This window comes from Fusarium fujikuroi, chromosome FFUJ_chr07, assembly GCF_900079805.1.
Source record: "Fusarium fujikuroi IMI 58289 draft genome, chromosome FFUJ_chr07".
NCBI classification, from domain to species: Eukaryota; Fungi; Ascomycota; class Sordariomycetes; order Hypocreales; family Nectriaceae; genus Fusarium; species Fusarium fujikuroi.
In genome coordinates, this window is record NC_036628.1 from 706,989 (window position 1) to 730,435 (window position 23,447).

The following is a 23,447-nucleotide window of genomic DNA, read 5'->3' on the forward strand; positions in this document are numbered from 1 at the left end:
AGAATGGCAATCTAATAAGGACGATTCTAATGTATATAATTAATTTGTCGCTGAATGAGCATGTGTATAGTACACGTTTTTTACACGAACATCTGAATCAATCAGTCTCTTATTTATCGCACGCTGTATATCAAGAGTTCTACTAACAATCTGACCTGAACCGAATATTCTTATGCCGCCGCTGTCGCAAGAGTCCTCGGCCATGATCCAAAAGTAAACTGGCTATTACACATATTCGTCAACTCCCACGTCTCAGCCTTGAGCTCACCATAAACACCCTCATCCTCCTCATCGCCAACCGCACCCGCCACAAACAGCGCCGACATGAAGTGATCGTCCGTAGCATGAGCATCTCTATAAAAAGGATGCTTCATCAACCTCGTCATCGCGCGTCTCAATTTCGGGCCACTATTGTTCTTGATGACATCCTCAACAGCCTGTCGAAACTCCAGGGCCCACGCCTCGGGTGGTTTCTCTTGCGCAAAGTTATCAGAGTAGTATAGAATAGGCGCCCAGATGTTACGATACAAGTTATGTACTGCACCGCCGGAACCGATTATGAGATAGTTTTCTTTTCGGAGAGGACGAAGAGTCTCGCCGACGCGCATGTGGTAATGAGGATCGAAGCGCGCGTTCATGGAGATGAGTGTTGTTGGTGGGCAGCCGTTGGGGAACATGCGGATGAGGATGAGATATGTATCGTGGATCCAGTCGAACTCGGTATTTCCGGAAACATTGAAGCCGGCGTCTTTGAGGAGGGAGATGCATCGCTCGCCGGTCTCGAGATCGGGTTTGAGTTCGTAGTCGACGTATTTTGATGGGTGGACGTACGCGACGGGGGATTTGCCTGGTTTGGGGTTCATGGCGACTTGCATGCGGTCGCCTTCAGCGTCCCAATGAGCGCCCTGAAGATAACAGTCAGTCAATTGATCACTGTCCGATTCGGTTAAAGACATGCCATCATAATAATACCCTTGATGTTGTTGGCCAATGCTTGATCACCGGCCTTCTTCCAGTAGTCAGCAGCCTCAGACTCTTCTCCCAGCATCATCGTAGATCCATGGGAGAAGAAGTGAACTGGAGATAAATTGGCTTTCATGATGTCAGTGAATTTGTCTAGAACCGATCAAAGAAACATACCCATTCTGGGACAAGTGTCAGTTATCTATATATTTATCAACGTTGCCATGAATCAATTGCCGAGATTGCAAGTATAGGGTGATTAAATCTCCATCGGGATGTGGAGGAGCCCCCTAACCCCCCATTTTCGTATCCCCCTCAAATCACGACCCTCCCAATACAACACCAAACCATCCCGGATCTAGCATCGCCTCTTCCCCCGTAGCCACCCCCGCAAAATACAACCTGAGATTTCCCCGCGGATTCTTTGTCATGTCCGAGCCGAAGGGAAAAAACAACACGATTTCCCCCTGCTCCTCACATACGCTCTCTCTCTTTCTCCTCCACGTCCCGATTGCCTATCTCGCTCTCCACTTGCACGGCCAGTCTCACTCTCTCTCACTATGTCGACGACTCAACCTGGCATGTTCCAGTGCGGTTCGTGCAAGAAGAATTATAAGCGTCTTGATCATCTAGCGCGTCACGTGCGATCCCGTACGTTTGCATCTTCCATCATTCACTTGACCCAGTGCTTGTTGCTTACTTGTGTTGCCTAGATACACAGACCAAACCCTACAAGTGCCATGTTTGTCCAAAGGCCTTTACAAGACCGTTAGTCTAGTCTAGCCCCTTGTGTTATCCTCGCATCGCCCACTAACGACGATCAAGGGACCTCCTGAAAAGACATGTTGCTGGTCATGGCTCACAGGCTGGGGATAGCTCTGTAGCTGAACAACCTCGTTACATGCCAGGCAGGGTTAGCAAGGCTTGCAAGGCATGTTCTACCAATCACCTGCGCTGTAGTGATGAGAAACCCTGTCGTCGATGTCAAGAGAAAGGCATCGAGTGCAAGTGGAACGACTCCATGGAGCTGGACTCGGACTTTCAGTCTGAGGAGCAGCAGCAGGATGATACTATCTTCTCCCAAGACGATGCCTCTTCGTCCATGGCTGCGTTCCCTGATCATACTAGTATTGGGTCAACGTCGTCGTCGTCTGTTCTGGAGCAGCCTTCACTGGATATGCTCACACCACAGACATCGCATAGCCTCTTCCAGAATCTTGGTAAGTCCCCAAGACACCGCACGCAGGTATGGGGCTCACAGTAATTAGACCCCTCCATGAACACCAACATCGATCCCCTCTTCTTCCCTCTCCCCGATCTCAACCTTCTATCTGGAGGCTGGGCCAACCCTGACGCCAACGACGTCGACATGTACACATACAATCAACTGGATGACATAGACCTCCGGTTCCTCGACTCATACAACACAAGCATCCCGTTCGAAGTGAGGAGTATACAGCCTACTCCCCGAGGAGCTCAAACACCACGTGCCGCATCGCATACCGATCCCGGTGAGCCCGCTGCCATGTGTACTGAGGCCTTTCAAAACTCTCACTGGAAGTTTCGACCAAATGCCAAAGACCATGCTGGCGCAGAGGAGCATAATCTCTCCCTTCCCGCCACAGACTCTGCCTACCCTTCGCCTGAGTCTGGTGTCGCCTTGGACTCAAACACAAGAGTCACCTCTGCCAAGTTAGAAGGACCAGCTCGTGACAGGATACTCATGATGGTCGTCAATAGTTGTCGTTCGGATCACCTGTCGAAAGCAGTGGCGTCTTTCCCCTCTGCTGAGCTGTTGGACACGTTACTTCAGTACTACCTCACGTCCCCCGTCACGCATGCTACATCATTCATTCACGCTGCTTCTTTTAACCCCAACGACAAGAGACCGGAGCTTGTCGCTGCCATGGCTGCCTGCGGCGCAGTCTTGACTTCCGACCCTGCTTTGTCAAAGCTCGGCTATGCTATACAAGAGTGCTTGAGGATAGCTGTCGCCAAACATGTAAGCCCTCTACTTCCCGTCCTCACGTTCCCAGACTGACCTGTCGCTAGTGGGAACAGGATAACACTCTCGTCCGCGACCTCCAGCTCACCCAAGCCTTCGTCATTACCCTCGAGATGGGTATCTGGAGCGGTCTTCCCCGCAAGGTCGAGATAGCAGAGAGCTTCTTCAACCCCGTACTGACAATGATGCGCCGTGATGGAAAGTTCAAGAGATCAGTATACTCCCAGAGCAAGACCATGCAATCTCCAGGTCTTGTCTCTCGGGAAGAATGGTTTCAATGGGTAGAGGACGAGTCCTTCAAGAGGCTTGCCTTCAGGATGCTGTCTCATGATGCCAACACTTCCGCAGCACTGCTGGTCAGCCCTTCGGTGTCGTATGCCGAGATCCTTCTGCCGTTCCCCGAACATGCGGACTTGTGGACTGCCGCGTCGCCGGAACAGTGGAATTCGCTCAAGGCCTCGCGCCGACAAGATGAGCCGCTTTTCGTTGCAGATGTCATTGATGATCCTGATATTCTCAACAACCATACTGACTCTGTTGACATCTACGTCGCTATCATGGCTGTCCTCTCTTGTACATGGACTATGTGCTGGGAGTATCTCCAACTCTCATCCCTCCAACGATCACGACCTCGACGCTGGAATACCCTCGTCACAGAGATGCGGAAAGACGAACTACTGAAACTTCTTGGACACCTGAAACTCAGCTTGTCCGCCGACACCTCTGCAGACCCCGAGATCCAAATGCGCCTGGAACTCGCCCTTCTCCACCTCCATATGCCCTTCGAAGACATTCAGATATTCGCAGGCATGGAAGGTCCTGAACGAGCACGCGCAGTCTATCCCACCGTCCGCGACTGGGTAAAAAGCGAAGCCGCCCGCCACACTATATTCCACGCCGCTCAGATCATGCACATCGCCAAACACTCACCCCGCGGTTCGATGCGCGGCCCCATGGCCATAATCCTGTACCACGCGAGTCTCGCGTTCTGGGTATACGGCCTGTTATCCGATCAATCCAGCTTATCCCGAGCACTAAGTCAGAATGTTTATCTGGACGAACCAGATAGTATAGCACTTCAAAGATTCAAAGGGTTTGGACAGGGTCAGCCTTGTATACGGTGGAGGACGGAAATTCAAGGGGAGGGGGAGGTTGTGATAAGTGTGCCGCTCTCTCAGCCTGATAAGGTCATGGAGGCGGTTATGGGGATTGTGAGGAGTAATTTCACGGGATTACCGGTGCCGCATCTTACGGAGAAGTTAGTGCAGATTATGGGAGAGTTGGAGAACTCGGCCAAGAGGAAGTTGGATGCATGATACCCGACTCTAATGACTAATATGTATTTATATCGTGTCTGAAGTCCAGTACGAATAATGCTATGCAGATGCTGCCTTTCTCCTCTTACTTGACACGATTACTCTCAACTGCTAAGTGCAAGCCAGTGAACTTCAGGTGATGAGGTGATTTTTTCTGGAACTTGTGAAGGTATTACATTTCTAGCTGAAATGTGCTTCAATGGCGGCTGGACGACACTCGTAGCGAGACATTGTTACACAGTCACGCTACACGTAGAGTCTGTTGACATTCACATCTTCGCTCTGCATTCACCAGGAACAGGGGGGAAATTGCTGGTAATTTTACTTCATTTGTTTGATTATCTTTCCGCCTGAATTCTTTCCTCAAACTCCGTAACTTTGCTTACTGGGGAGGGACTAGTCACTGTTAGCAGATATCCAAACCTGAACATTGTCAACACTCACCGAAGACGAGAGTGCCGTTGTCATTGCCGATGCACTCAGCGAGGTTGAGGTCAGCCTCGACGGGGTCACCATCAACGGGGTTGAGAAGAGCGCGGAGGACAGGGACGTTGTCGTCGCCCTCAAGTGAGAAGGTGATGTCAGAAGCAGAGCCAGAGAAGCCTTAAAGCCATGGTTAGCACGCTAGAAATATGCATGAGATACTTGTTGACTTACCCTCGCCACCCCAGTAGAAGGCACCGTCGTTGTTGCCAATGTAGTAGTCGAGATCAAGACGAGACTCTTGAGGCTCACCATCAGCATCGTTACACTGAGCGACGAGGATGTGACCATCCTCAAGCTCGATGTCAGAAGAGCTCTCGTGGAAGTTGACCATTTTGGCTGATGTGAGTTTGAATGAAGCAAACAAGTGTGATGTGGAGTTGTAGATGTTGGAGTAATATCAAGTTGTGTGAAGAGTCAAGGACTATATATATATATCTCTTATTGACAGTGATTCACGAGAGGCCTCGCGTATGCGCCTCCGCACAAAAGCCAAGACCCTCCAAGACCGAGTGAACCGCGAGAAAAGGATTTTGAAGCTGCCACGACTGCAATGCACATGCAATGCAGACCAAGAGCCCACTTCTTACAAGGACCCCTGAATATCCCATCTCCATCCAAAAGCGCGCGGTTGACGAGGCCCCGCTATGGCGCATACACAGCTCGGCACGACGGGTATTGGATGTGAGAGGTTGTTTGACTAAGGAGGCCTCTTCCTCTAGGAATTCTCCGGTGTTGAAACGTGTTTCACAAGGTTATAGGACTTTTGCTGGTGGTGGTGGTGAGCTTACTGTGCTGTAGGGAGGAGTTGTTAGGGGGCTGTGCGGTGAGCAGAGAGGGTCTTGGCAGTGGGACGCAATCCAATTATCGATAAACCCTTGGCGTGAAGAAAGTCTTGGCTTGAGGGGTTCCGATTACCGTGGTCCGGGTAGGGACAGTACAGTACAGTACTTGTGTATGACAATAAATATGAGACCACTTTTATGTTGACAATATTACGATAGGACAAATAGACACGAGACTCGAAGTGGGTCAGATTAGACACATTGATTTGGTCAATTTGTGATAAGATAACAATGCACTACTCATTCCATCATGACAACTAATGGCAAAATCTTTGTGACGGCACATACTAGTAGCCCTGCCATCGAAGAACCTGTTCTGCCGTAGCAATCCTCATACGCTTTCCATACATCCAAAGAGGAACAGTCATCAGAGAAAAGATACCCATCAGCATTCCAAAGATTCCAAAGGGCTCTGCAGCTCCGCTCTTTTGAACCCAGTCAGCTACAAAGAACGTCCAAGCAAATGCGATAATAGAACGCAGGATCGTGACCATGGTGAAGCAATCTGCTGCCAGGGAGTGATAAGAGTCGATCAACTAAACAATTTGTTAGTATGCACATCAAAACAAAGCTCAGAGTAGTATGGAACTCACGTAGTTGAAGCCAACAGATGGAACCTGCATCAGACCAAAACTGACCATGCCATAGCCAACTTGGAGTCCAACCCAGGTATGTCCTCCAGGGTTCTTGGCGCAGAATCCAAACACCAAAAAGCCACAAGTTGCGATAAATAGAGGGAAGAAGAGAGTTGGCAATCGGTCTTCAGACTCGGCCACACCGTTTCGTGTCTTGCTGGCCTTCTTTACAAGTCTGCCATCAGCAAGCATGTGCGTGTACACATAACCGATCACGCCGCCAATGACAGCACCAATGTTGATCAGGCCAGCATTAGCCTTCCAAAGATAAGGCGGGCTCGCCATAATCTGAGGTCCAATGGTCGAAATAGTGACGATACCACCAACAAGCCCAGCATAGTGAAGCATCACCACCCAAGTACCAGGGAAAGCGAGAGTCTTCCAGGGCTGGATGAACTGCTTCAGCAGACTTCCCCGAGGCTTGCTGAAGCCCAAAGACTGGACGTAGCCGTAGGCCGAGTACGTGATGTGCTGTTCACCCCCGGTGACGGACTGCTTATCCTCGACGTGCTCGTTCTTGCCAAACTGGGCATTCTTCTCGGTCTCGGGGTCCGTGACGCCTTCGACGGGTGCGCTTCGTATATACAGGGTCTCGGGGACGAAGAAGATGGCGCCGACGAGGCAAGTCGCGGAGAGGGCGAGACAGACCCAGAAGATGGGCTTCCAGCCCTGTTGGTAGACGATGTATCCTCCTGTGATGCCACCTGTGAGAGGCCCGACGACGAGCATGATGGTGTAGACGGCCTATCAAAGATTATCAGCACTTAGTTGCTGGTTGGCGTTGTAGAGGGTGCTTACCATGGCTCGTCCACGCTGATGGATAGGGAACATATCTCCAATAAGAGCGGGGGCAACAGTGTCTGCAGCCGCACCTCCAATACCCTGGAAGATGCGAGCAACAAGGAGGGACTCATACGACGTTGCAAGCGCACACCAAAGAGTGCAAAACGTGAGAATTGCCGTGGCGATGATGAGGACAGGTCGTCGGCCCATCCAGTTGGACAAGGGAACCCACCAGATATTAGCCGCGCCGATGAAGAGAATGTTGACCTGTCATCCTATCAGCATTGAACTCCAGCCAGTGAGGCAACAGAGATACTTACAGCAATCAACTTGGTGAGTTCAGAGATCGTTCTCGGATCCTTCGGAAAGAACATGGGCCATAGGTTAAAAGCAGGCGCGATGACACCGCTTGTGTAATTCGCGACGAAGCCATACAGCGAGGCAACGCACAGAGCAGCGATTTTATGCCATGTCGGTAAATTGAGGGGATCTCGAGGATCATCCGTCATATGGCCGCTAACAACCACATGGCCTGCATCTTCCTGCTCCCCTTTTTTCACCGTTAGTCTCAAGATCTCCACGCGTCAAAGGGGCAGAAATTCTCACTGTGAATCTGGACTGTGCCAGGAGGCGTCGCAACCTCGACTTCAAGCGAGGACAGGCCAAAGGCTTCTTTGAAGGAGACCATCTTTTTTCAATGTTGCAGTTAGGGGTGATGTTTTTGGAATTTTTAGTCGTAGGCCATGGTCAATTAAGTACTCCTCACTCCCCAGTCCTCCTCCACGTTACCCCGGATTACCCCATGGGACCTGTGAAAGTCTGTAACCGAGATGCAATCTAGATCACTAGGGTGTTTGCCCCACGAACCAACCAGATAGATCAGATACTTTGGTGGCGTTGCGAGCTTAGCTTGATCTGGGAGTGTTCAGTTGGTGGTTTTGGTGATGGCGTCGGGGTACCCTCCACTTTCCCGGTGGCCCTCTCGGGACGTGGGATATTGGTGATGGGGAATGAGGGGAATGTTGCAATTGGACTTCACATCCTAGGTAATAGCCAGTTCAAAATCGATCAAAATCATGGAGTTAGTTTGGGAGGAATGCCGTTGCGAGGCCGATGATCTGATATGGCATGAGTCTGTTCGATAACCAGATTCTGGTGTCTGCATAGTGTATCTCCGGTTAACCCTCGCTTGTCCATCCCACACAGATATTGTAAGCAAAGCGACCAGAAAATCGGTCACAGTAACCCAGCCAGTACTCATCCAGGGCGTCAGACTCCAAATCTTTTACTCCCGAGCCATCCGCTGAATTGCGGGTTTTCCATCCGTTTTCGGGTCTTCCGTAAGTCATCGGGTTGTCCGCTCGTCACGCTCACTGTCGCCATGAAACAATTCATACGCCGCGGTTTTGACTTGAGTAGGACCCTCGGCCCTCCGATAAAGGACTAGGAAACTCACGATGTTGCAAAGTCTTCCCTCTATAAATCCTAGGCTGGTATTTCATGCTCTTTTCTGTCGCGTCCTAGCGTAAAGCTCTCGGCCTTCCGTCTCGAGGACTCTGATCTTCTAGTTGGACTGGCTGGGCCCTGTGTATGGCTGCAGGGAGAAGGAATAATCCTCTTGTAGGTTATTTGTATCTCGTAATCAAGAAATAAAAGGAATAAAGTGACGCGCCAGGCTTGTCCTTGACTTGTACAGGAGGATGACTTGAAAAATTGGAATCCATAGTCAAACCTGTCAAGTGCCGAATTGGTAGCCGTGACTGGCTTTGGAGAAAATCGTCGTGCATCCTCGCTTATCCCCGCTCATGATATGCATTTTCCTTGGTACCCAGAGCATTCATCAACACCTGCCATTATCCTGCGCCAGGCGAACCCTCTGGCATCGCTTCAGCCAATCCTTTGCTTCCTCCTGACCCAAACTTCTTTATCCGTAGACAAGTCACTCTTCTCTTTTGTATCAGTGGATTCCGTTTCTTTTATATCCCTGATCTCCACCTCCCAGGTCTGGAGTCTGTAGTTCCCTCGATCTGACATGCCAGTGAACAGATCGAAGGACCAACCATGGTTGGGACACGACACTCCAGCGCTCAGTACAACGCCAAAGTCCTCAATGTCGAACGGTGTCCCTTTTGAAAGAGGGTATTGGCTATGTGGACATGACTACCCTTGTTAGCCCCTGCAAATAATTTTCTTATCAACATTTGCTCACATGGTCGATTGCATGGAATTTGCCTTTGTATTGAAATACAAGCACCTGATTCACAAGTGCCTCCAACGTAGAATCATCGCCGACGGGAACTTCTTTTGACGAAGAGACGTCTTCCTTCGGTATGTGGAATGCTTTGCAGCCTGGTATTGATTTTCCGTTACACAGGCGATGTTTTGCCAAGTTGCCTGCATCATCGTCTACATCTGGAAATGACGATGTACGGCCTACAAACGTCCATTGAGCCCCTTGTCGCGAAAACGGGTTGAAGAAATTCATTTTGATAAAGGTACCTTATCGCTCAGCGATTTCGCTACGAGTTAAAAGTCGAAAAATTGCTCTTATCATGGCGCGGAACAAATTCCTCTTGGGCATGTGACATGTCACGTGAGCGGAAACAAGGAGTTGCTCTGCAAACAAATCTTAACATTAAACTATCAATAGAGTCATTTATTTGATATTCATTCCTATCTAATATTAACACTTTCAGTCTCGTATTTCTCCCAAATAGCGCCATGATACATCGAAAAATTCCGAAGATTCCCCATAGTCAAGAAAGATCTATCGCATCCCATCTCCCAGATCGTTCTTGTGATCTAGACATGTTATTTGGAGTTGAGGTTTGTGGCTAGGAGCTTGAAGCAGCATGGGGAATTTAGTCCCAGCTCAAAAATGACACTGTTCGTCTAGTTTGGCGAGTAGTGGCAATATCATGGCTTTAGAGTATATAACATGTTACGTGGTTAGATAGAAGGCTCAGAACCTACAGTTCTGCAACCACCTTATTGATAGAGTATCAATATAATCATTAACTTAATACTCATCCCTATCGTATAGATAGATGAAGTATATCTACCCCAAATGGCGCCATAGCATATCAAAAGATTCAGCAAGCTCCTCATCATCTAGAAAGGTTTGCCGCCACTGCACTATCTCCCAGACCATTCCGTTCAATGTGTTTTGACATAAACGACTCCCATTCTCATCCAAATCCTTATCAGCTTCATCAAGAAACGTGGCTGTCACTCTAACATTCAGAAGCTCTTGTACAGGTCTCCCTTCGAGCAACCTTCTAATCATCGGCATAAGCCCCTTTTGAATAGACTGATGCCGGAGCAAAAGAAGATTCATCAATGCTGCAGCTGACCCAAAACATGTGTCTTTTGTTGCTGAGCAGTGGAATCGAGCTGGGATGTGTCGGAGGAAGTAGCAGCTAGAGTTTTCATCGCTCTGCACAATCTTCGACTGAATGGCTTCGAAGCGCGAATAGTGCGGAGAACAAGGATTGATATACCGTAAGAAGAGGTCTTGGAGATCAGAATCTGCTAGGATATCATGTATATACAAAGCGCAGCCGAGTGTGAGGCAATAGGCCTCGCGGTCGTGGATCCAATCAGTATTTGTCCCTTCTGGATCAGCCGCTAGGGCTTGTTTCAGGACGCTCTTTGCGAATTTCAGTCGAATCAGCTCGGGAGACATGGCGAAGAATGCAAAGTTGGGTTGAAAAACATGCGGCGATACTAAGAACTCCAGAACTGTGTAGTGAGCGAGAGATACATAGAGATCTTGTCCACCAGTTGCTTCTCTAGCCTGTAATCCAGTAGAATCTTCATGTTGGCTATCGAAAATATCCCCGGGAACGTATCGAACTGTTATGAGGCAGCTGCATATCTCTTGCAGGTATTCAAAGTCTATGATGGAGTTTTGACCTTCGATTTCGTATCCGAAATGCTCATAGGTAACAGCCGACAGAAGCAAGTTCGCGTTGACGCCAACGTCGTAGAGCCAAGCAGCCTGCGAATGGCCGATGATCCAAGTGAGGACACGACGAACGAGCGGTCTTTCATCTTGAGGTATTGCTCTGAAGATTCTGACGTAAGTCTCACTCAGATCTTTGGGCAAGTTAGAAAGAAGTTGCTGTAGTTTCGATTGGTCGCGAAGTCGCTCTATAGCTTGAATTTGGCATTCAGCCCATCGAAACCTTGTAGCTTTAAGTTAGCTCAGTCGAAAGTGAGGAACTTTTTAAATCATATCATAGTGAAAGAGAGCTCTCACATTCCTTTAGCCATGGTAGCTAGAGCTTCCTCAATTTCGTCGAATCGCTCGTGCCATCTCTTCAGTCGGTGACTTGACCTTAGTCGAGCGTGTACAAACCGTCTAATATCAGCGTCTACCATTGTATTTGACATTGATATTCTTTCTGATATCTCACCCAAAGACCTTTCTATGTCAAAGTATTGCCGGCTTGTTGCTAATATCCTGATTTTTTCAAACCGCTTATCGACTGTCAAAGTCTCAATCAACGACAGAAGCTCTTCCCGAGGAGTGCTCTCGTCAACAGCATCTATAACGATATAAAGACTGTCTAGCCGCTGTAGGACTACCTCTAGAACAACTCCTAGGTCCACGATAGTAGGCTCGCAGCCATGGCCATGAAGTCGTTTTAACTCAGTTGGTATCCAATTGATCTGTCGACAGATATGGGCAATGACCCAGCTCATCAATGGCACCGTTTCGTCCTGATTATGTGAGTAATGGCAGTAGTAGTAGCTACAAACACTACCATTGGCGGGCTCACACAGTTTCTCGAGCTCTTCGATGACGTATGATGCTAGAACTGTTTTGCCTGCACCAGGTAGCCCATGTATCCAAATGAGTCTCGTCTCAGAGGCTGATGACACCCAAGCCTTCCACTGGGAAGAATTCTTGACCCAGGCTGTTGTCAGGGGTTCATGTTTGCTAAACGCTATGTTGTGGAGAGACGATGGATTTATTCGTTCAAGCCATCGGATGGTCTCCCGGGCTTCGGACTCTTTGAAGACGTCAGTTCAGGCCAGGCATCAATGAGAATCGCCAACCTGAGATTGTCCCTTGTAGTCTTTCGATCCCTGTTTTGATTTCCTTCAGGTCTCGACTAGATAGAATCTGTTAACCACAACTTTGGCAAAGCGACTCTAGACCTACCTCATATCACCGGACATAGCCAGCAATAAGGTAGCCTTGTGGTGAGATATCTCTGCCAACAGCTTCCTAACTTTGGATTGCTTCAAAGGCCATGCGAGATCAACCAGTGTTAGTTTACGCCTCTTGCCTGTCTTGTATTGGCCAATGGTGTCTGGCAGAAGAGCCTCAAGAGAGGCAAGACAGCTGTGGCAAGACTTGATAGGTCCATTTTGTTCGTGAAGATTGGGCACAAGGCTCGTGGCACTTGATTCGCCAATGCTATCAATAATAGCTCTTAGTGAAGTAGCCTCGCCTAGGACCATTTGAATGTCTTTCGGCGCATCTTCAACGGCTTCAATGCAGTATCTGCACGTACGGATGATGCGGTCGGCGAGCCCAATAAATGCCAGGACGCTGGCCCCGATGGATAGTGGATCAGCCATGGAGACTGCCTGGCCTGAGATTTGCTTGTTATAGACACAGCATTTGATTTGTTGATTCTAAACACTTCATATTGTCCTTTATGAACCGAAGTGATCTTGAATAGAGGGGTAGCTGAATGGGCTGCATGTGAAACACGTGGCGCTGTTAGATTAGGTCGATTATCTTTAGGGCTGAACTTCGTGTCAGATGCAACTACAAGGCGAGATCTTGGGTTACTTCAGTTAAAGAATCCAATGAAATCCGACATGTTCCTTGCTGGACTACCGTATCTATTACTGTGATGGTTTTACTTACCAGCTCCAACTGTTTAGAGAGTACCTGTAGTCCTTACGCCTTCACATAGCGGCTGTATAGAGGAAATCTAAACTCTCTAGCCATATGTTGCCCTCATGTTATCCTTATGCTCAAGCACTCCTCTCTTTCTTATTTGAGACGACAGAGGAGGTGAGAATTGAACATTTAGCGATACTTGAACAATTGTGGAGTTGACCACGCCAGAATAGCAGGCACTTGTAGGGGTAGTATACCCAGTTATTATGCACTACAACTCCATCAAAGGATCCCATAGGACTGGACCCAGGATATCTTTACTGTGCCGTATATCTTCGGGTTCCAGGACCATATCCGGTATGCGAAGCGTGGCATGGCAATTCAAACGTACGTGTTGGTTCCATGGCGAAGCAAAGACAAACAACGTAGGTATATACTTTACTCTTCAATTTTTACCCCTTCATCTAGCCCTACAGTGCAAATATGACTGACTCAAATGAGTCTGGGCCTGCTCAAGCAGCTACAGACGTCTCTGGTCTTCTCCCTCCTGAGCATTGGGCTGAGGTAGCTGAGGTTCGTGTGATATGATTTCGAAGACCACGATCACGCCACTGATCAGAAGTTAGGAGTTGGGTGACACGGATTCTGCTCTGAGAGACGATAATACCGAGTCGACTGCATCAATTACTTCAAGTATTCTCGAGTATAAGAACATCAACGGCAGAACATATCACCACGATATCGGCAATGCGCAGTACTGGTAAGTTATCGGAAGAGTCGACGATACGTACGGGATTAATAGATGTAGGGGAACGAATGACGAGAAGCAGAACGAATCGATGGATATCAAGTATGTTTACTGATCGCAAGCTGATGATGGATGCTAATGCGCGTAGCCATCATGTTTTGACGCTGGTTTTGGACGGTGCGCTGCACCTTGCGCCTCTTGCGAAGGATATCAAGGTGTGTTATTGTTGATAGTCATACAATACCTTGCTGACTAGTACAGAGTGTCGTCGATATTGGAACAGGGACAGGTAAGCTCCAGAGTGATAATGTTGCGCGGCCTGGCTTCTGGCCATAAAGTCCACTACATATGTGCAGAAGTGGTCCAGGTTAATCTCTCGACGAACTTGAGCTGATATGAACTTTCCCTAGGCATCTGGGCTATGCAAGTATCTCTATCCTTGCCGCTATGGAATCTCTGTTAACTGGATTCTGCAGCGGTTTCGCGGATAGCTTTCCAGACACGCAAGTAATAGGCACCGATATATCGCCAATTCAACCGGGCTGGATCCCTCCCAACTTGAGATTGTAAGAGACCTAACCATGACTGTAGACATATCTGATACTTCGCTAGCGATATCGAAGACTGCACCCAAGAGTGGACGTTCGCCCCTAACTCGCAGGATTACATCCACTTCCGTTGGCTTGTCGGCAGTATCGTAGACTGGGACCAGCTCTTCAAAGAAGCGTATAGGTGTCTCAAGCCGGGTGGCTATATAGAAAGCCACGAGGCTCTTTCCAGAATGGACTGCGATGACGGAAGTATCACTGAGAAGAGCGCTATGCACCAGTGGGGAAAGTTCTTCGTTGAGGGTGGTAAGAAGATCGGCCGTTCGTTCACGATCGTTGAAGATGGAGTGCAGAGATCTGCTATGGAGAAGGCCGGTTTTGTTAATCTTGAGGAACGTGACTTCAAGGTGAGTGACTCTCATTCTGTGGCCGTTTGGCTTGCACTTACAAATTCTCTCCGATAGGTCCCCATTGGAGGTTGGCCAAAGGATCCCAGGATGAAGGAAATTGGCAAGTATGCTCAGGCTACGCTTGAGCAGGATATTGAAGGTTACGTCTTGTTCATGGCGAACACGGTGGAGGGCTGGACTAGAGCGGAGGTCGAGGTGTATATCTCGATGCTAAGAAGGGAGTTGAGACAGGGGACTATGCATCCTTATTATCGGCAGAAGGCTGTCTGGGCTCAGAAACCAAAAAAATAAAGTGATATAGGTAGTGTGGTAAAGCTTTAGTACAAGTCCATATTATAACAACTCTCCCTTACTTTAAATAGCCTAGTAAGATCCCATTCTTTCTTCTATAAGCTCTGTGAACTTTACTAGGTCTGTCGAGCATGGTTCCAGTACCTCTTTCAATACAGGAACCCACCATTCTTCTATCCCTGGGCCAAGACCCATGGCTACCGCATATTCCACATACTCTGGATAAAACCCACTCAGCTCCCAGTCGATTATCCCTGTGATGGTACTTCCATCAACCATGATATTGCGCGGTGAAAGATCACCATGAGTAAGAACGAAACGTCCAGTTGATTTACGTCTTTGCTTTTCGAGGACTCTCTTCCATTTCCAGCGTTGAAAGCTTCCACCTGGCAGTCTTGCCAGACACCATTCATCAAAAGACTCCTCGTCTTCAAAGGGGCCACAATGCCTAACAAATGTGGTGTTGTATATGTTGCGGGTAGGTTGTTTGTCGATACGGCCTATGTAAGGCTGTATCAAAGTACGCATTTGTTTTATCTGAGCTCGGAGCTGCTCTTTGATGGAAGCCTGCTCAGCTTGAGACATGTTCTGCCATACATCAACGAGCGGTACACCAGGGACACGCTCACTGATCATAACACGTGCAATAGGCCGTCTGGTTATAACATCATAGACTCCGCGGACTTTGGGTGCTAACACGCCATGCGTTGCGGCGTAATGCATCATGTCGGCTTGAGCGCGGTCAATGCCATCTGGGTTGCTGACTTTTAGTGCGAGTACTTCGCCATGGGAGTTGGTATGTTCCAAAACTCGGTTTCCCCAGTAGTTGTGTATCTCTTTGCCAACAACGGCGTCAAGATAACTGCATTTTAAATATTTGGGCAGTTTGCCATCCGTGATATCTTCCTTCTCAGGCTCCGAGTCAATTTGCTCATCTTGCTCTGCTTTGGTGGTGCTGGACATACTGATCGCTGCCTTGCCCTTGAGACAGAACAGAAACAGATAAAAGTGAGTTTGAGAAATATGGGAGCTTAGGTGAGAAGATTTGTTTTGGGGGGTTCAGAGCTCGCACCTTCAGCGTCGAATGTGCACCCGGGCTTGTCTGTTGATGGTCAAGTTGGCTGACGCGATTCAGGCCCCCGAATCTGCCGAATTTAGCCGCGCGACTACTTGGCCGGGCCTTTTTTAGCGCTTGCAGGTACCTGTAAAAACAGATGCGAGCAATGATTGGTCCGGCCATCGAGAATTGAACTGAGCGCTTACACGGCACATAAGTTGAATGTGAGAGCTGATATTCTGAGGGAAGGGGCCCTTTAATGAATGATTAGATAATGACACTTACTAGCCTTTCATTTACATGACATGTCTTTCGCGGTCTGAATTGGAGACTTGTTGTCGTACCAAGCAGAGATGGCAATGTTGTAGAGACAAGACTTGAGTCGAATGCCTCGAACGTCCGAAAGGCACATTTTTCAATACGCATCACTCGAAGAACCATACGAGTTAACAAGGAATCCATGGGCGGAGCTATGAATGGCCCATTGGGGGCCATCAGCCTGAAACAGCATCCATCTTGCTGTATAACACAACCAACACTCAAAACTCCAGCGCTTAGGCTTCAAGCTCGCGTTGATGGCTTCCCACAAGCACGACGCAATATGGTTTGCAGAGCAAAACATTTCTATTTATAAGACGGTTCATTTTGATGAAGAGCTGGTTTAGATATATAAAGGCTTGTCGATACCTCAGAAGACGCTATTCATGCTTCCTCAGTTTACTCATTTTGAATCACATAAACATCTACTCTTTATATACTACAATCTTTTGCTTCAAACTGGATAGTTTTTCCTTCTATCCATCACCTATTATCTGAATAAGACTCAAACAGAATCAATGTCTTCATCTGGTTCCTCGCGTTCTACTACCTCACGGAACTTGCATCTTCTGCAGTTCACTGGCCCTCGAGGTGGTTGCGATCAACACTGGGCCTTCTTTGTTCCTAGTGTTGACGGGAGCCCAGAGGGCAAAATTGTCCATATCAGAGTCAATAAAGATACCAGACAGAGAGTCGTCTCTTGTACTGTCCATCTTGAAAGCTTTACTCCTACAAGAACCCGGTCTAGGTTCCGGGCTTTTGTCGTCCCCGGTGCTGTCGTCCTAGCATCGAGACTGAAGCGAGCTGGGGATGAAGTTCATGGTGCTTTCTTTTCTGGCAACTCACGCTCACACCCTGGTGACCCCCCTTCATATCATATGGTCACCAACAACTGTCAGCATTTTTGTTATTTGGTTCTCAAGAACCTGAATTGGAATCTCCCTGACCAGGTTCCTGGGCATGCTATTGACTACGTCGAGTCCGAGTCAACGCCACTGCTCGCTGTCAGACAGATTTTGGATACCCTTCGACGACAGCAGGATCCATTTCCAAGGCCCATCTTCGAGGCTGATGGCAGATGGTGGCGATATAACCCGATGCGTCAACAAAGGGAGTATTGGGATGAGAGGAACCGTGCCTGGTTTGCTCCAGTAGCAACCCCAAGGGCATCTTACGCTCGAATGTCTATTAGCTAGATTACTTTATTGTTATTTTCATCTTGGCCTCATTTTTCATATTGTTTATAAATTTCAAGCCAGGTAGTCTGTTTGTTGCAATCTCTTTATATTGACAAGTTTATGTTTCTTCCGTCCTTATCAAGGCGAAAATGATTGTCAATCGCATGATAAGCAAAATCTTCTAATATTTATCATATACATATAAATACAAGTGTTTTTGTTTTTGATTCCTTGGAAGTAACTAAAACTCGTATCAATAGAGGAATTCGAAGCCTTATCAACGACAGTGGCTTCGACGAATGGCAGCAGTTGTATCAATCAAACATCACAATCAGCACAACGCTTGTGCGGAGGAAAAGCACATGAGTCGCACAAGGAGCAAAGAGAGAACAAAATGACTCAAATCAGATCGCACATATTCAACCACAAAACACGCTCAGGGGTAGTTATAGAGATCAATCCCGCGAACTGTCAAAGGGTACTGTACAGGCGACATCTGATGGCATGCATACCATAATCGAAGACGTACTTGCATCAGCTGAAATATTAAATGGGAGTGGCTGCGTGACGTATGCAAGCTCCAGGCAGGCCTCATTATCATAAATGACCAATAGATTGTTCAGCTCCGGCATCGATCTGACAGCCAAAGGGGTGTCTTAGTGAGACATGGTTGATGTGAATGTGCTGTAATTAGAATATGTACGATGAAGTGAAGATAAGATAATCCGTCGCTAAAAACTTCCAAAAGAGCAGTAATTAACCTTTCTTCCGCAATCATTTCCTTTTATTTTAGTCATCCCTCATACTGATAGAGGATTGCAACAATCCAAACCTCCCTGAGTAATGTAGTTTCACTCATCCATCCCTCGACTTTCCTATTCGTCTTCATGTGAGGGGTATTCGGAGACAGCAGTCTCAGCCAACACACGTTGCTCTGATCTCATGACGAGCACGGACGATAACGGCTCGGCACGAATGGTTGAGCGATTTAGCCGCTTCCATGTATGAATCACTGCATACTCAACTGGTGAGTGGTCCACGCAGGAGCCTGAAGCTTCATGTAGTACCTCGTGTCAGCGATCTTGTTGCCTACAATATTGCATCGACTATTGCCCAGGTATGGCTTTGCCTTGACATCGATAATCTTCACTTACAGCTTGATTGATGCCAAGCCTGCCGCCACAACGACAAAAGGCTCGTAGCTCAAGGGGCCCTGTCCCCGGGGAACCGGAACCCCCAAAGTTTGTAGTAGTACAGACAGGCCCAGGGTACACAGGAGGTCTGCAGAGTCTATATTAAGACTGATAAGACTCAAGTTGACCACTGTATTGTGCGAGTTGCTGTAAGTCTGCGTATGAGTCTGATTGCCGTTGACTTGATCTCCGTTTCCAGTGGAGGTAGCTCCAATGTGAGGATCGGTTCTAATGCTGCCAATGCTGAGTGTTCTGTTCTTGGTATCAGCTGGTCGGTGTTTCGCCGATGCCGAGGCATCACCATCCTTAATAGGAGAAGTCATACCCACCATGGACGGGTCTGCATCCGCTCTGGTCGTGATGGTGTGATGGATGTATGGAGGACGAGTTCCATTTGGCAAATTGTGCCATTGTGCGTGGACCACAGCCGAGGGCTTTTTGCGCTTCTGCAAGGGTGACCCTTGTGCATATGCAGTCTTCCGTATGGCTACTTGATTGTGGCCTCGAAGGCGGCCATGTCCCAAGAATGACGTTATTAACTTTATGGCAAGAACTCCGTCTAAGAAATGAGAACGTTGCCGATTCATTTAGCATCGATATCAATATGGCGATAATGAGTAGCAACTAAGCATTTACAGAAACTCAGTTAGTCCGGGTGTTCCTACGCAGTAACACTAACACTAGCTTAACCAACTCCAATGCGCTCAATTGTACAGATGCTGATAATACATTGTTGGTCGCCTCCCTGTACTCATGCGCATATGCTGTTGGCTGCGTAAAGGGTGTGCAGGTGAATATGTGCGTGATAGTCACTCCTTCTTGCAGGCCTCAGGTATTCAGTACATCGATGGCATGTCTCAACAGCACCACAATGTCTAACAAAATCATCCAAGTTGAATCTGTCCTTCAAGAACACTTTGAGGTCCTTCTCAAATTTCTCGGAGTTCCCGTGAAGGCGTCAACATCTTTCTCTGTCAGGTGAGTCCGTTCGTATTGGGCACGATCAAACCAACAAGCGGCGCAGCCCAGGGAATTGGCACAACACATCAGACACTTTAGCCCCTTCTTTTGATCTCATCTCTGGGGGAAGGCCAACACGTTGCATTTGACTCTGAAGGCGGTCGACGTTGAGTGCCCTCCCTTTTGTGGCTCTCTCTCCATCGGCCCCCAAAGAATCACTCTTTCACATTGAGATATCCAGGTCCCGGGTTTCCATACCATTGCAAAGGCCGTTTTCATGAATTCTAGGACCCAGATGAGTGTTTATCAGAGTTTAGCGCTGCCCAGAAACGTCCCAACCCAACATCAATAGACGAGTTCCTTGCAGAGGCCGAAACCTTGATGTTAGAACCATTGGACTTGAGGCTCATCACCAAAGCAAGCACCCTGGAACTTGATCATCACAGAAAGTCCTCTATTTACTCTCCGACGCTTCATCAACAGCTTGAAATATCTTTCTACCCTCCTGAGACGAAAATCAATACCCGATCCGACGCCACCTCCCCAAAGTGCAAGTCTCGACTTCACGAGCATTCCCAAAGTCTCCCATCATCCTGATGAACATCTTCATGTTACTTCCAGACCGCCTCATAACTAACGTATCAGAGTCTTTAGACTGGTAGCCTTGCTCTGTCGTGTAACTCTGCTTCGCCCCCTTTGGCTGTCTTGGGTTTCAACGCAGTCTGACACATGAGGCTCTGCTGTCCACCTTTCACACTTTTTTCACAATTCCTCTTCACAATGATGCCTAAATCTTGATGCCGTACTCACATCTTGGCCTTTGTTTGCGGTCGCACCTTTCACAATTTTCATTATCTACGGTTAATTTTATGCCACGTTAGCACAACCATAACTTCTCCTGCATTCTGACGCACCACACCATTGAATCCAAAGCACGATATCATTGTCGATGTAGCTATTCACGGCTCTTGGGACATCTTCACCGCTTTTTGCCGCGACGATTTTGCTTGCCTCGTCTTCGAAGTTGAGGCTATCATGGCAGAGATTCTTGGGGTCGCGGCGTCAGCGACCCAGCTTGGTGTAGCATGCTTTTCTCTGATAGATGTCATGAGAAAGATAAAAGGGGGTGCTTCGACGCTGAAACGATATCATGAGCAGCTCCAAGAACTTCAGAGCATTTCTACCAGCATCTCTGAGAACCCCCTTCTTCAAACGCCTGAGATTGGCACGCAGACTGATGCTCTTCTTTTCATAATCAACAACAACTGTCTCAATTCTTTGCTTCGCAAGGGACGGGTACTCCGAACCTGGGGCTTCTTGTATAGAGAACAAGACCTTCTCGATATCTTTGTTAGGCTTGAGAGACAGAAGAGCAATCTGTCCCTGGCAATTGAGCAAATACAGTCCAAAGCCTTGTATCAGATTCAGACCGACATCCAAATCATGTCCGAGAAGAGGCCACTTAACTATAGTTGCTCCCAATCCTCTTCTGAAACCATTGCAGGCCCTCTTGTTTCGCGCGAAAGTACAGAAACTACCCATCCGCCAAGTGTCCCACGTATCCCTCCTGATCTCGAATCTCTATATCTCTACGACCGCTACGAGCGATCTTTCTTGTCGCTCACCATGGCCACGAATCCATTTCCAAACCAGCATCCCTATTCCCATACCAAGGCTTCGACCGGTTCTCCTGACGATCAGTCTGCCTCCCAGCCCGAACAGCCAAGCGACCATACCGACAGATACAGCATGGGAACACATTACATCAACGCAGTTGCAGGTCCAGGTCACGATCAGTTCAACGGAGATTTGTTCAAGGGCGATGGCAAACTATCTCAGGAAATCCAAAAGAACAGGCCAGTACGATCGAACACGACCCCGACGTTCCATAAGGGACCTCGCAAATACGGAGCTGGAAATCAATACAACGGCGGAAAGTACGTGTTCGAAGGGGACCCCACCGGTGCTACTGTGCCTGATATGAATGGCTATGTTTTCATGAATCCTTCAACGGCACCCTACCCTTCGGCTGACCCAGGTGATGTTCGCTATGGAGCCCAGTACAACGGTCATGTTATTAGCCAGAAGGGTGTTGAGGATCAGGAAAAGCAGGATTAAGGAGGGAATTGAGTCATTTGCTGTGAATACATTCCTCGAGTTGGAGCATGAAAACTTGGAAAAGTCATATTTTGCTGGAAGCTAGGTATTGTGCTTAACCATCGAGTCTCCCATGTAGATAGTTTAAGCTCAGTATAGACATGTTACCTTCCCTTGATCGATTCAGAGTATGTTCTGGTTTATCATACGACTTATATCTTACTGGACCTCCTTTGTCATGTATAGCCGATGCATCTCACTGCACCTTGGGATAGTATATTCAAAGTGAATAGGTGAAAGAGCAAATTCATTGCTCCTGATCTTGTGTATCGAACAACTCAAACATCCGTCAGTAAGTGACTTATCATATCCCTCGTATGCTTGACAACGGATACACAATGCGGATCCTTATCATGCATCTGATGCGCCAACCGATGTCCTATACCCGGCGGTACATGACTCGTTCCTGAATGCCACAAATTCTGTCTATCCTCCATCAACTGCAACATCGCCACAAATGACATGGAACTCGAATGCGGCGTACCGAAAAGCTCGGATTTGATAGCTTTGTTCGCAATGCTTTTCCAATCCTGAGGGTCCAGGCTCAGCGAGAATCCCAAGCCGTCGTTTTGTGACGGTGCCTCTAGCTTTTGGCCTTCACTTATGCATAATTCTTTTGATTCTCTGGCATCCTGAGCTCGTTTCGTTTCATCCTCAACTGACTTCACGATCTTTTTATATCCTTCTGCCAAGGATATAATAAGTGTGTTGAGGAGTTGAGCATTCTGCATTGCCCATAGAAACTTTGTTGGACATACTTGACACTGTATGATCCCTGCTGCCGTGGTCGTCAAATGCCGCAGAACAGATAAGCGTGCTGTGAAGGGTAAGTCATCTGCTTTTCGGACTTCTTCTAGTGATAAGTATAAGCTCGCAAGACAGGCGCAAGTCTGTTGGCCTGGATCAGATTCAAATGCCAACAACTTCGGATCAACATTTGTCTCGTTGCTAAATCTGAGTCAGCCTGGCCATCAAGGTGACGATTCAGTCGACTCACCCAAGAGGTATCAGATCCAACGGAGCATCTTCAGACATGTGTTGGCACGGATCGAAGCTCCCTCTTCGTCCCATATCACTTCCATTATCACTCCCAATACTCATCGCCAAAGTCGAAGGCGATGTCCTGCTCGCACTGCTCTCTTGGCCTTCATTCTCGGAGGCTATCTTCCTCTTTTTAGGTCTTCCCATAGGCATACGTGCTGAGAACTTGCACAGCTCTCCGAGAGTAGAGCATCTTCCACAAGATGGATAGCTCCCGTCACATTTGAGCTTCTTTTGTCCTTGCAGATTGATCAGCATGCGCAACATAATTTTGGACCCCAAGTGTAAGCGGCAAAGGTGGACATACTGCACTGATCACAGGAAGCTCTCCTATTGGCAGGATCTTGCAGATCGGGGGACATTGTATGAAGGATATGAGAGACAAGCAGTACAATTTATATACAAAAATAGGCCGAGAAATTGAGAGATGCTCTGTTGTAAGATTCAGAAGCTCATCATCTTGTAAGCCCAACTAGGAACAACCGGACGGATCTCATGCGAATAACGCGAGGTGACAATCAGCGGATCCTCCTACAAACTCCGCCCCGCCGCTAAAAACTCCCCGTAAGATGTAAGAAAAGGATACAGACAGAGTTGAATAAGTCACCGGGTTTGATACACTCAATACAAGACTATTAAACTCTAAGACAAGG

At 47.9% G+C, this 23,447-nt stretch overlaps 11 protein-coding genes; 4 read left to right on the forward strand and 7 right to left on the reverse strand.

The window, feature by feature from the left end:
- Positions 1-170: 170 nt before the first annotated feature.
- Positions 171-1,099, reverse strand: FFUJ_08883 (probable aromatic ring-opening dioxygenase family protein; the record flags this gene model as incomplete). XM_023580367.1 has 2 exons in its annotated part: positions 171-883; positions 973-1,099. 2 exons carry the CDS (start codon positions 1,097-1,099, stop codon positions 171-173), a joined length of 840 nt encoding a protein of 279 aa, XP_023433154.1.
- Positions 1,100-1,523: 424 nt separating this feature from the next.
- Positions 1,524-4,284, forward strand: FFUJ_08882 (related to transcription factor Pig1p; the record flags this gene model as incomplete). XM_023580368.1 has 5 exons in its annotated part: positions 1,524-1,614; positions 1,677-1,731; positions 1,789-2,183; positions 2,232-2,965; positions 3,016-4,284. The coding sequence occupies 5 exons, from the start codon at positions 1,524-1,526 to the stop codon at positions 4,282-4,284; spliced, it is 2,544 nt and encodes an 847-aa protein (XP_023433155.1).
- A 382-nt stretch (positions 4,285-4,666) lies between these two features.
- Positions 4,667-5,101, reverse strand: FFUJ_08881 (related to cyanovirin-N family protein; the record flags this gene model as incomplete). XM_023580369.1 has 3 exons in its annotated part: positions 4,667-4,680; positions 4,729-4,887; positions 4,942-5,101. The coding sequence occupies 3 exons, from the start codon at positions 5,099-5,101 to the stop codon at positions 4,667-4,669; spliced, it is 333 nt and encodes a 110-aa protein (XP_023433935.1).
- Positions 5,102-5,899: 798 nt separating this feature from the next.
- On the reverse strand, positions 5,900-7,718 carry FFUJ_08880 (related to HOL1 protein; the record flags this gene model as incomplete). XM_023580370.1 has 5 exons in its annotated part: positions 5,900-6,148; positions 6,206-6,991; positions 7,046-7,297; positions 7,351-7,580; positions 7,637-7,718. 5 exons carry the CDS (start codon positions 7,716-7,718, stop codon positions 5,900-5,902), a joined length of 1,599 nt encoding a protein of 532 aa, XP_023433156.1.
- Positions 7,719-8,917: 1,199 nt separating this feature from the next.
- Positions 8,918-9,515, reverse strand: FFUJ_08879 (uncharacterized protein; the record flags this gene model as incomplete). XM_023580371.1 has 2 exons in its annotated part: positions 8,918-9,190; positions 9,240-9,515. 2 exons carry the CDS (start codon positions 9,513-9,515, stop codon positions 8,918-8,920), a joined length of 549 nt encoding a protein of 182 aa, XP_023433157.1.
- A 573-nt stretch (positions 9,516-10,088) lies between these two features.
- On the reverse strand, positions 10,089-12,622 carry FFUJ_08878 (uncharacterized protein; the record flags this gene model as incomplete). XM_023580372.1 has 4 exons in its annotated part: positions 10,089-11,217; positions 11,292-12,048; positions 12,095-12,150; positions 12,201-12,622. 4 exons carry the CDS (start codon positions 12,620-12,622, stop codon positions 10,089-10,091), a joined length of 2,364 nt encoding a protein of 787 aa, XP_023433158.1.
- A 754-nt stretch (positions 12,623-13,376) lies between these two features.
- Positions 13,377-14,890, forward strand: FFUJ_08877 (related to methyltransferase; the record flags this gene model as incomplete). XM_023580374.1 has 8 exons in its annotated part: positions 13,377-13,466; positions 13,520-13,653; positions 13,702-13,743; positions 13,790-13,856; positions 13,903-13,930; positions 14,156-14,207; positions 14,254-14,596; positions 14,654-14,890. The coding sequence occupies 8 exons, from the start codon at positions 13,377-13,379 to the stop codon at positions 14,888-14,890; spliced, it is 993 nt and encodes a 330-aa protein (XP_023433159.1).
- Positions 14,891-14,962: 72 nt separating this feature from the next.
- On the reverse strand, positions 14,963-15,853 carry FFUJ_08876 (uncharacterized protein; the record flags this gene model as incomplete). Its single annotated transcript, XM_023580375.1, has 1 exon — positions 14,963-15,853. The coding sequence occupies one exon, from the start codon at positions 15,851-15,853 to the stop codon at positions 14,963-14,965; it is 891 nt and encodes a 296-aa protein (XP_023433160.1).
- A 930-nt stretch (positions 15,854-16,783) lies between these two features.
- FFUJ_08875 (uncharacterized protein) lies at positions 16,784-17,461 on the forward strand (the record flags this gene model as incomplete). The annotated part of the gene is made up of 1 exon (XM_023580376.1): positions 16,784-17,461. One exon carries the CDS (start codon positions 16,784-16,786, stop codon positions 17,459-17,461), a length of 678 nt encoding a protein of 225 aa, XP_023433161.1.
- A 3,170-nt stretch (positions 17,462-20,631) lies between these two features.
- On the forward strand, positions 20,632-21,714 carry FFUJ_08874 (uncharacterized protein; the record flags this gene model as incomplete). Its single annotated transcript, XM_023580377.1, has 1 exon — positions 20,632-21,714. One exon carries the CDS (start codon positions 20,632-20,634, stop codon positions 21,712-21,714), a length of 1,083 nt encoding a protein of 360 aa, XP_023433162.1.
- Positions 21,715-22,132: 418 nt separating this feature from the next.
- Positions 22,133-23,156, reverse strand: FFUJ_08873 (uncharacterized protein; the record flags this gene model as incomplete). XM_023580378.1 has 4 exons in its annotated part: positions 22,133-22,179; positions 22,238-22,701; positions 22,751-23,033; positions 23,102-23,156. The coding sequence occupies 4 exons, from the start codon at positions 23,154-23,156 to the stop codon at positions 22,133-22,135; spliced, it is 849 nt and encodes a 282-aa protein (XP_023433163.1).
- Positions 23,157-23,447: the final 291 nt, after the last annotated feature.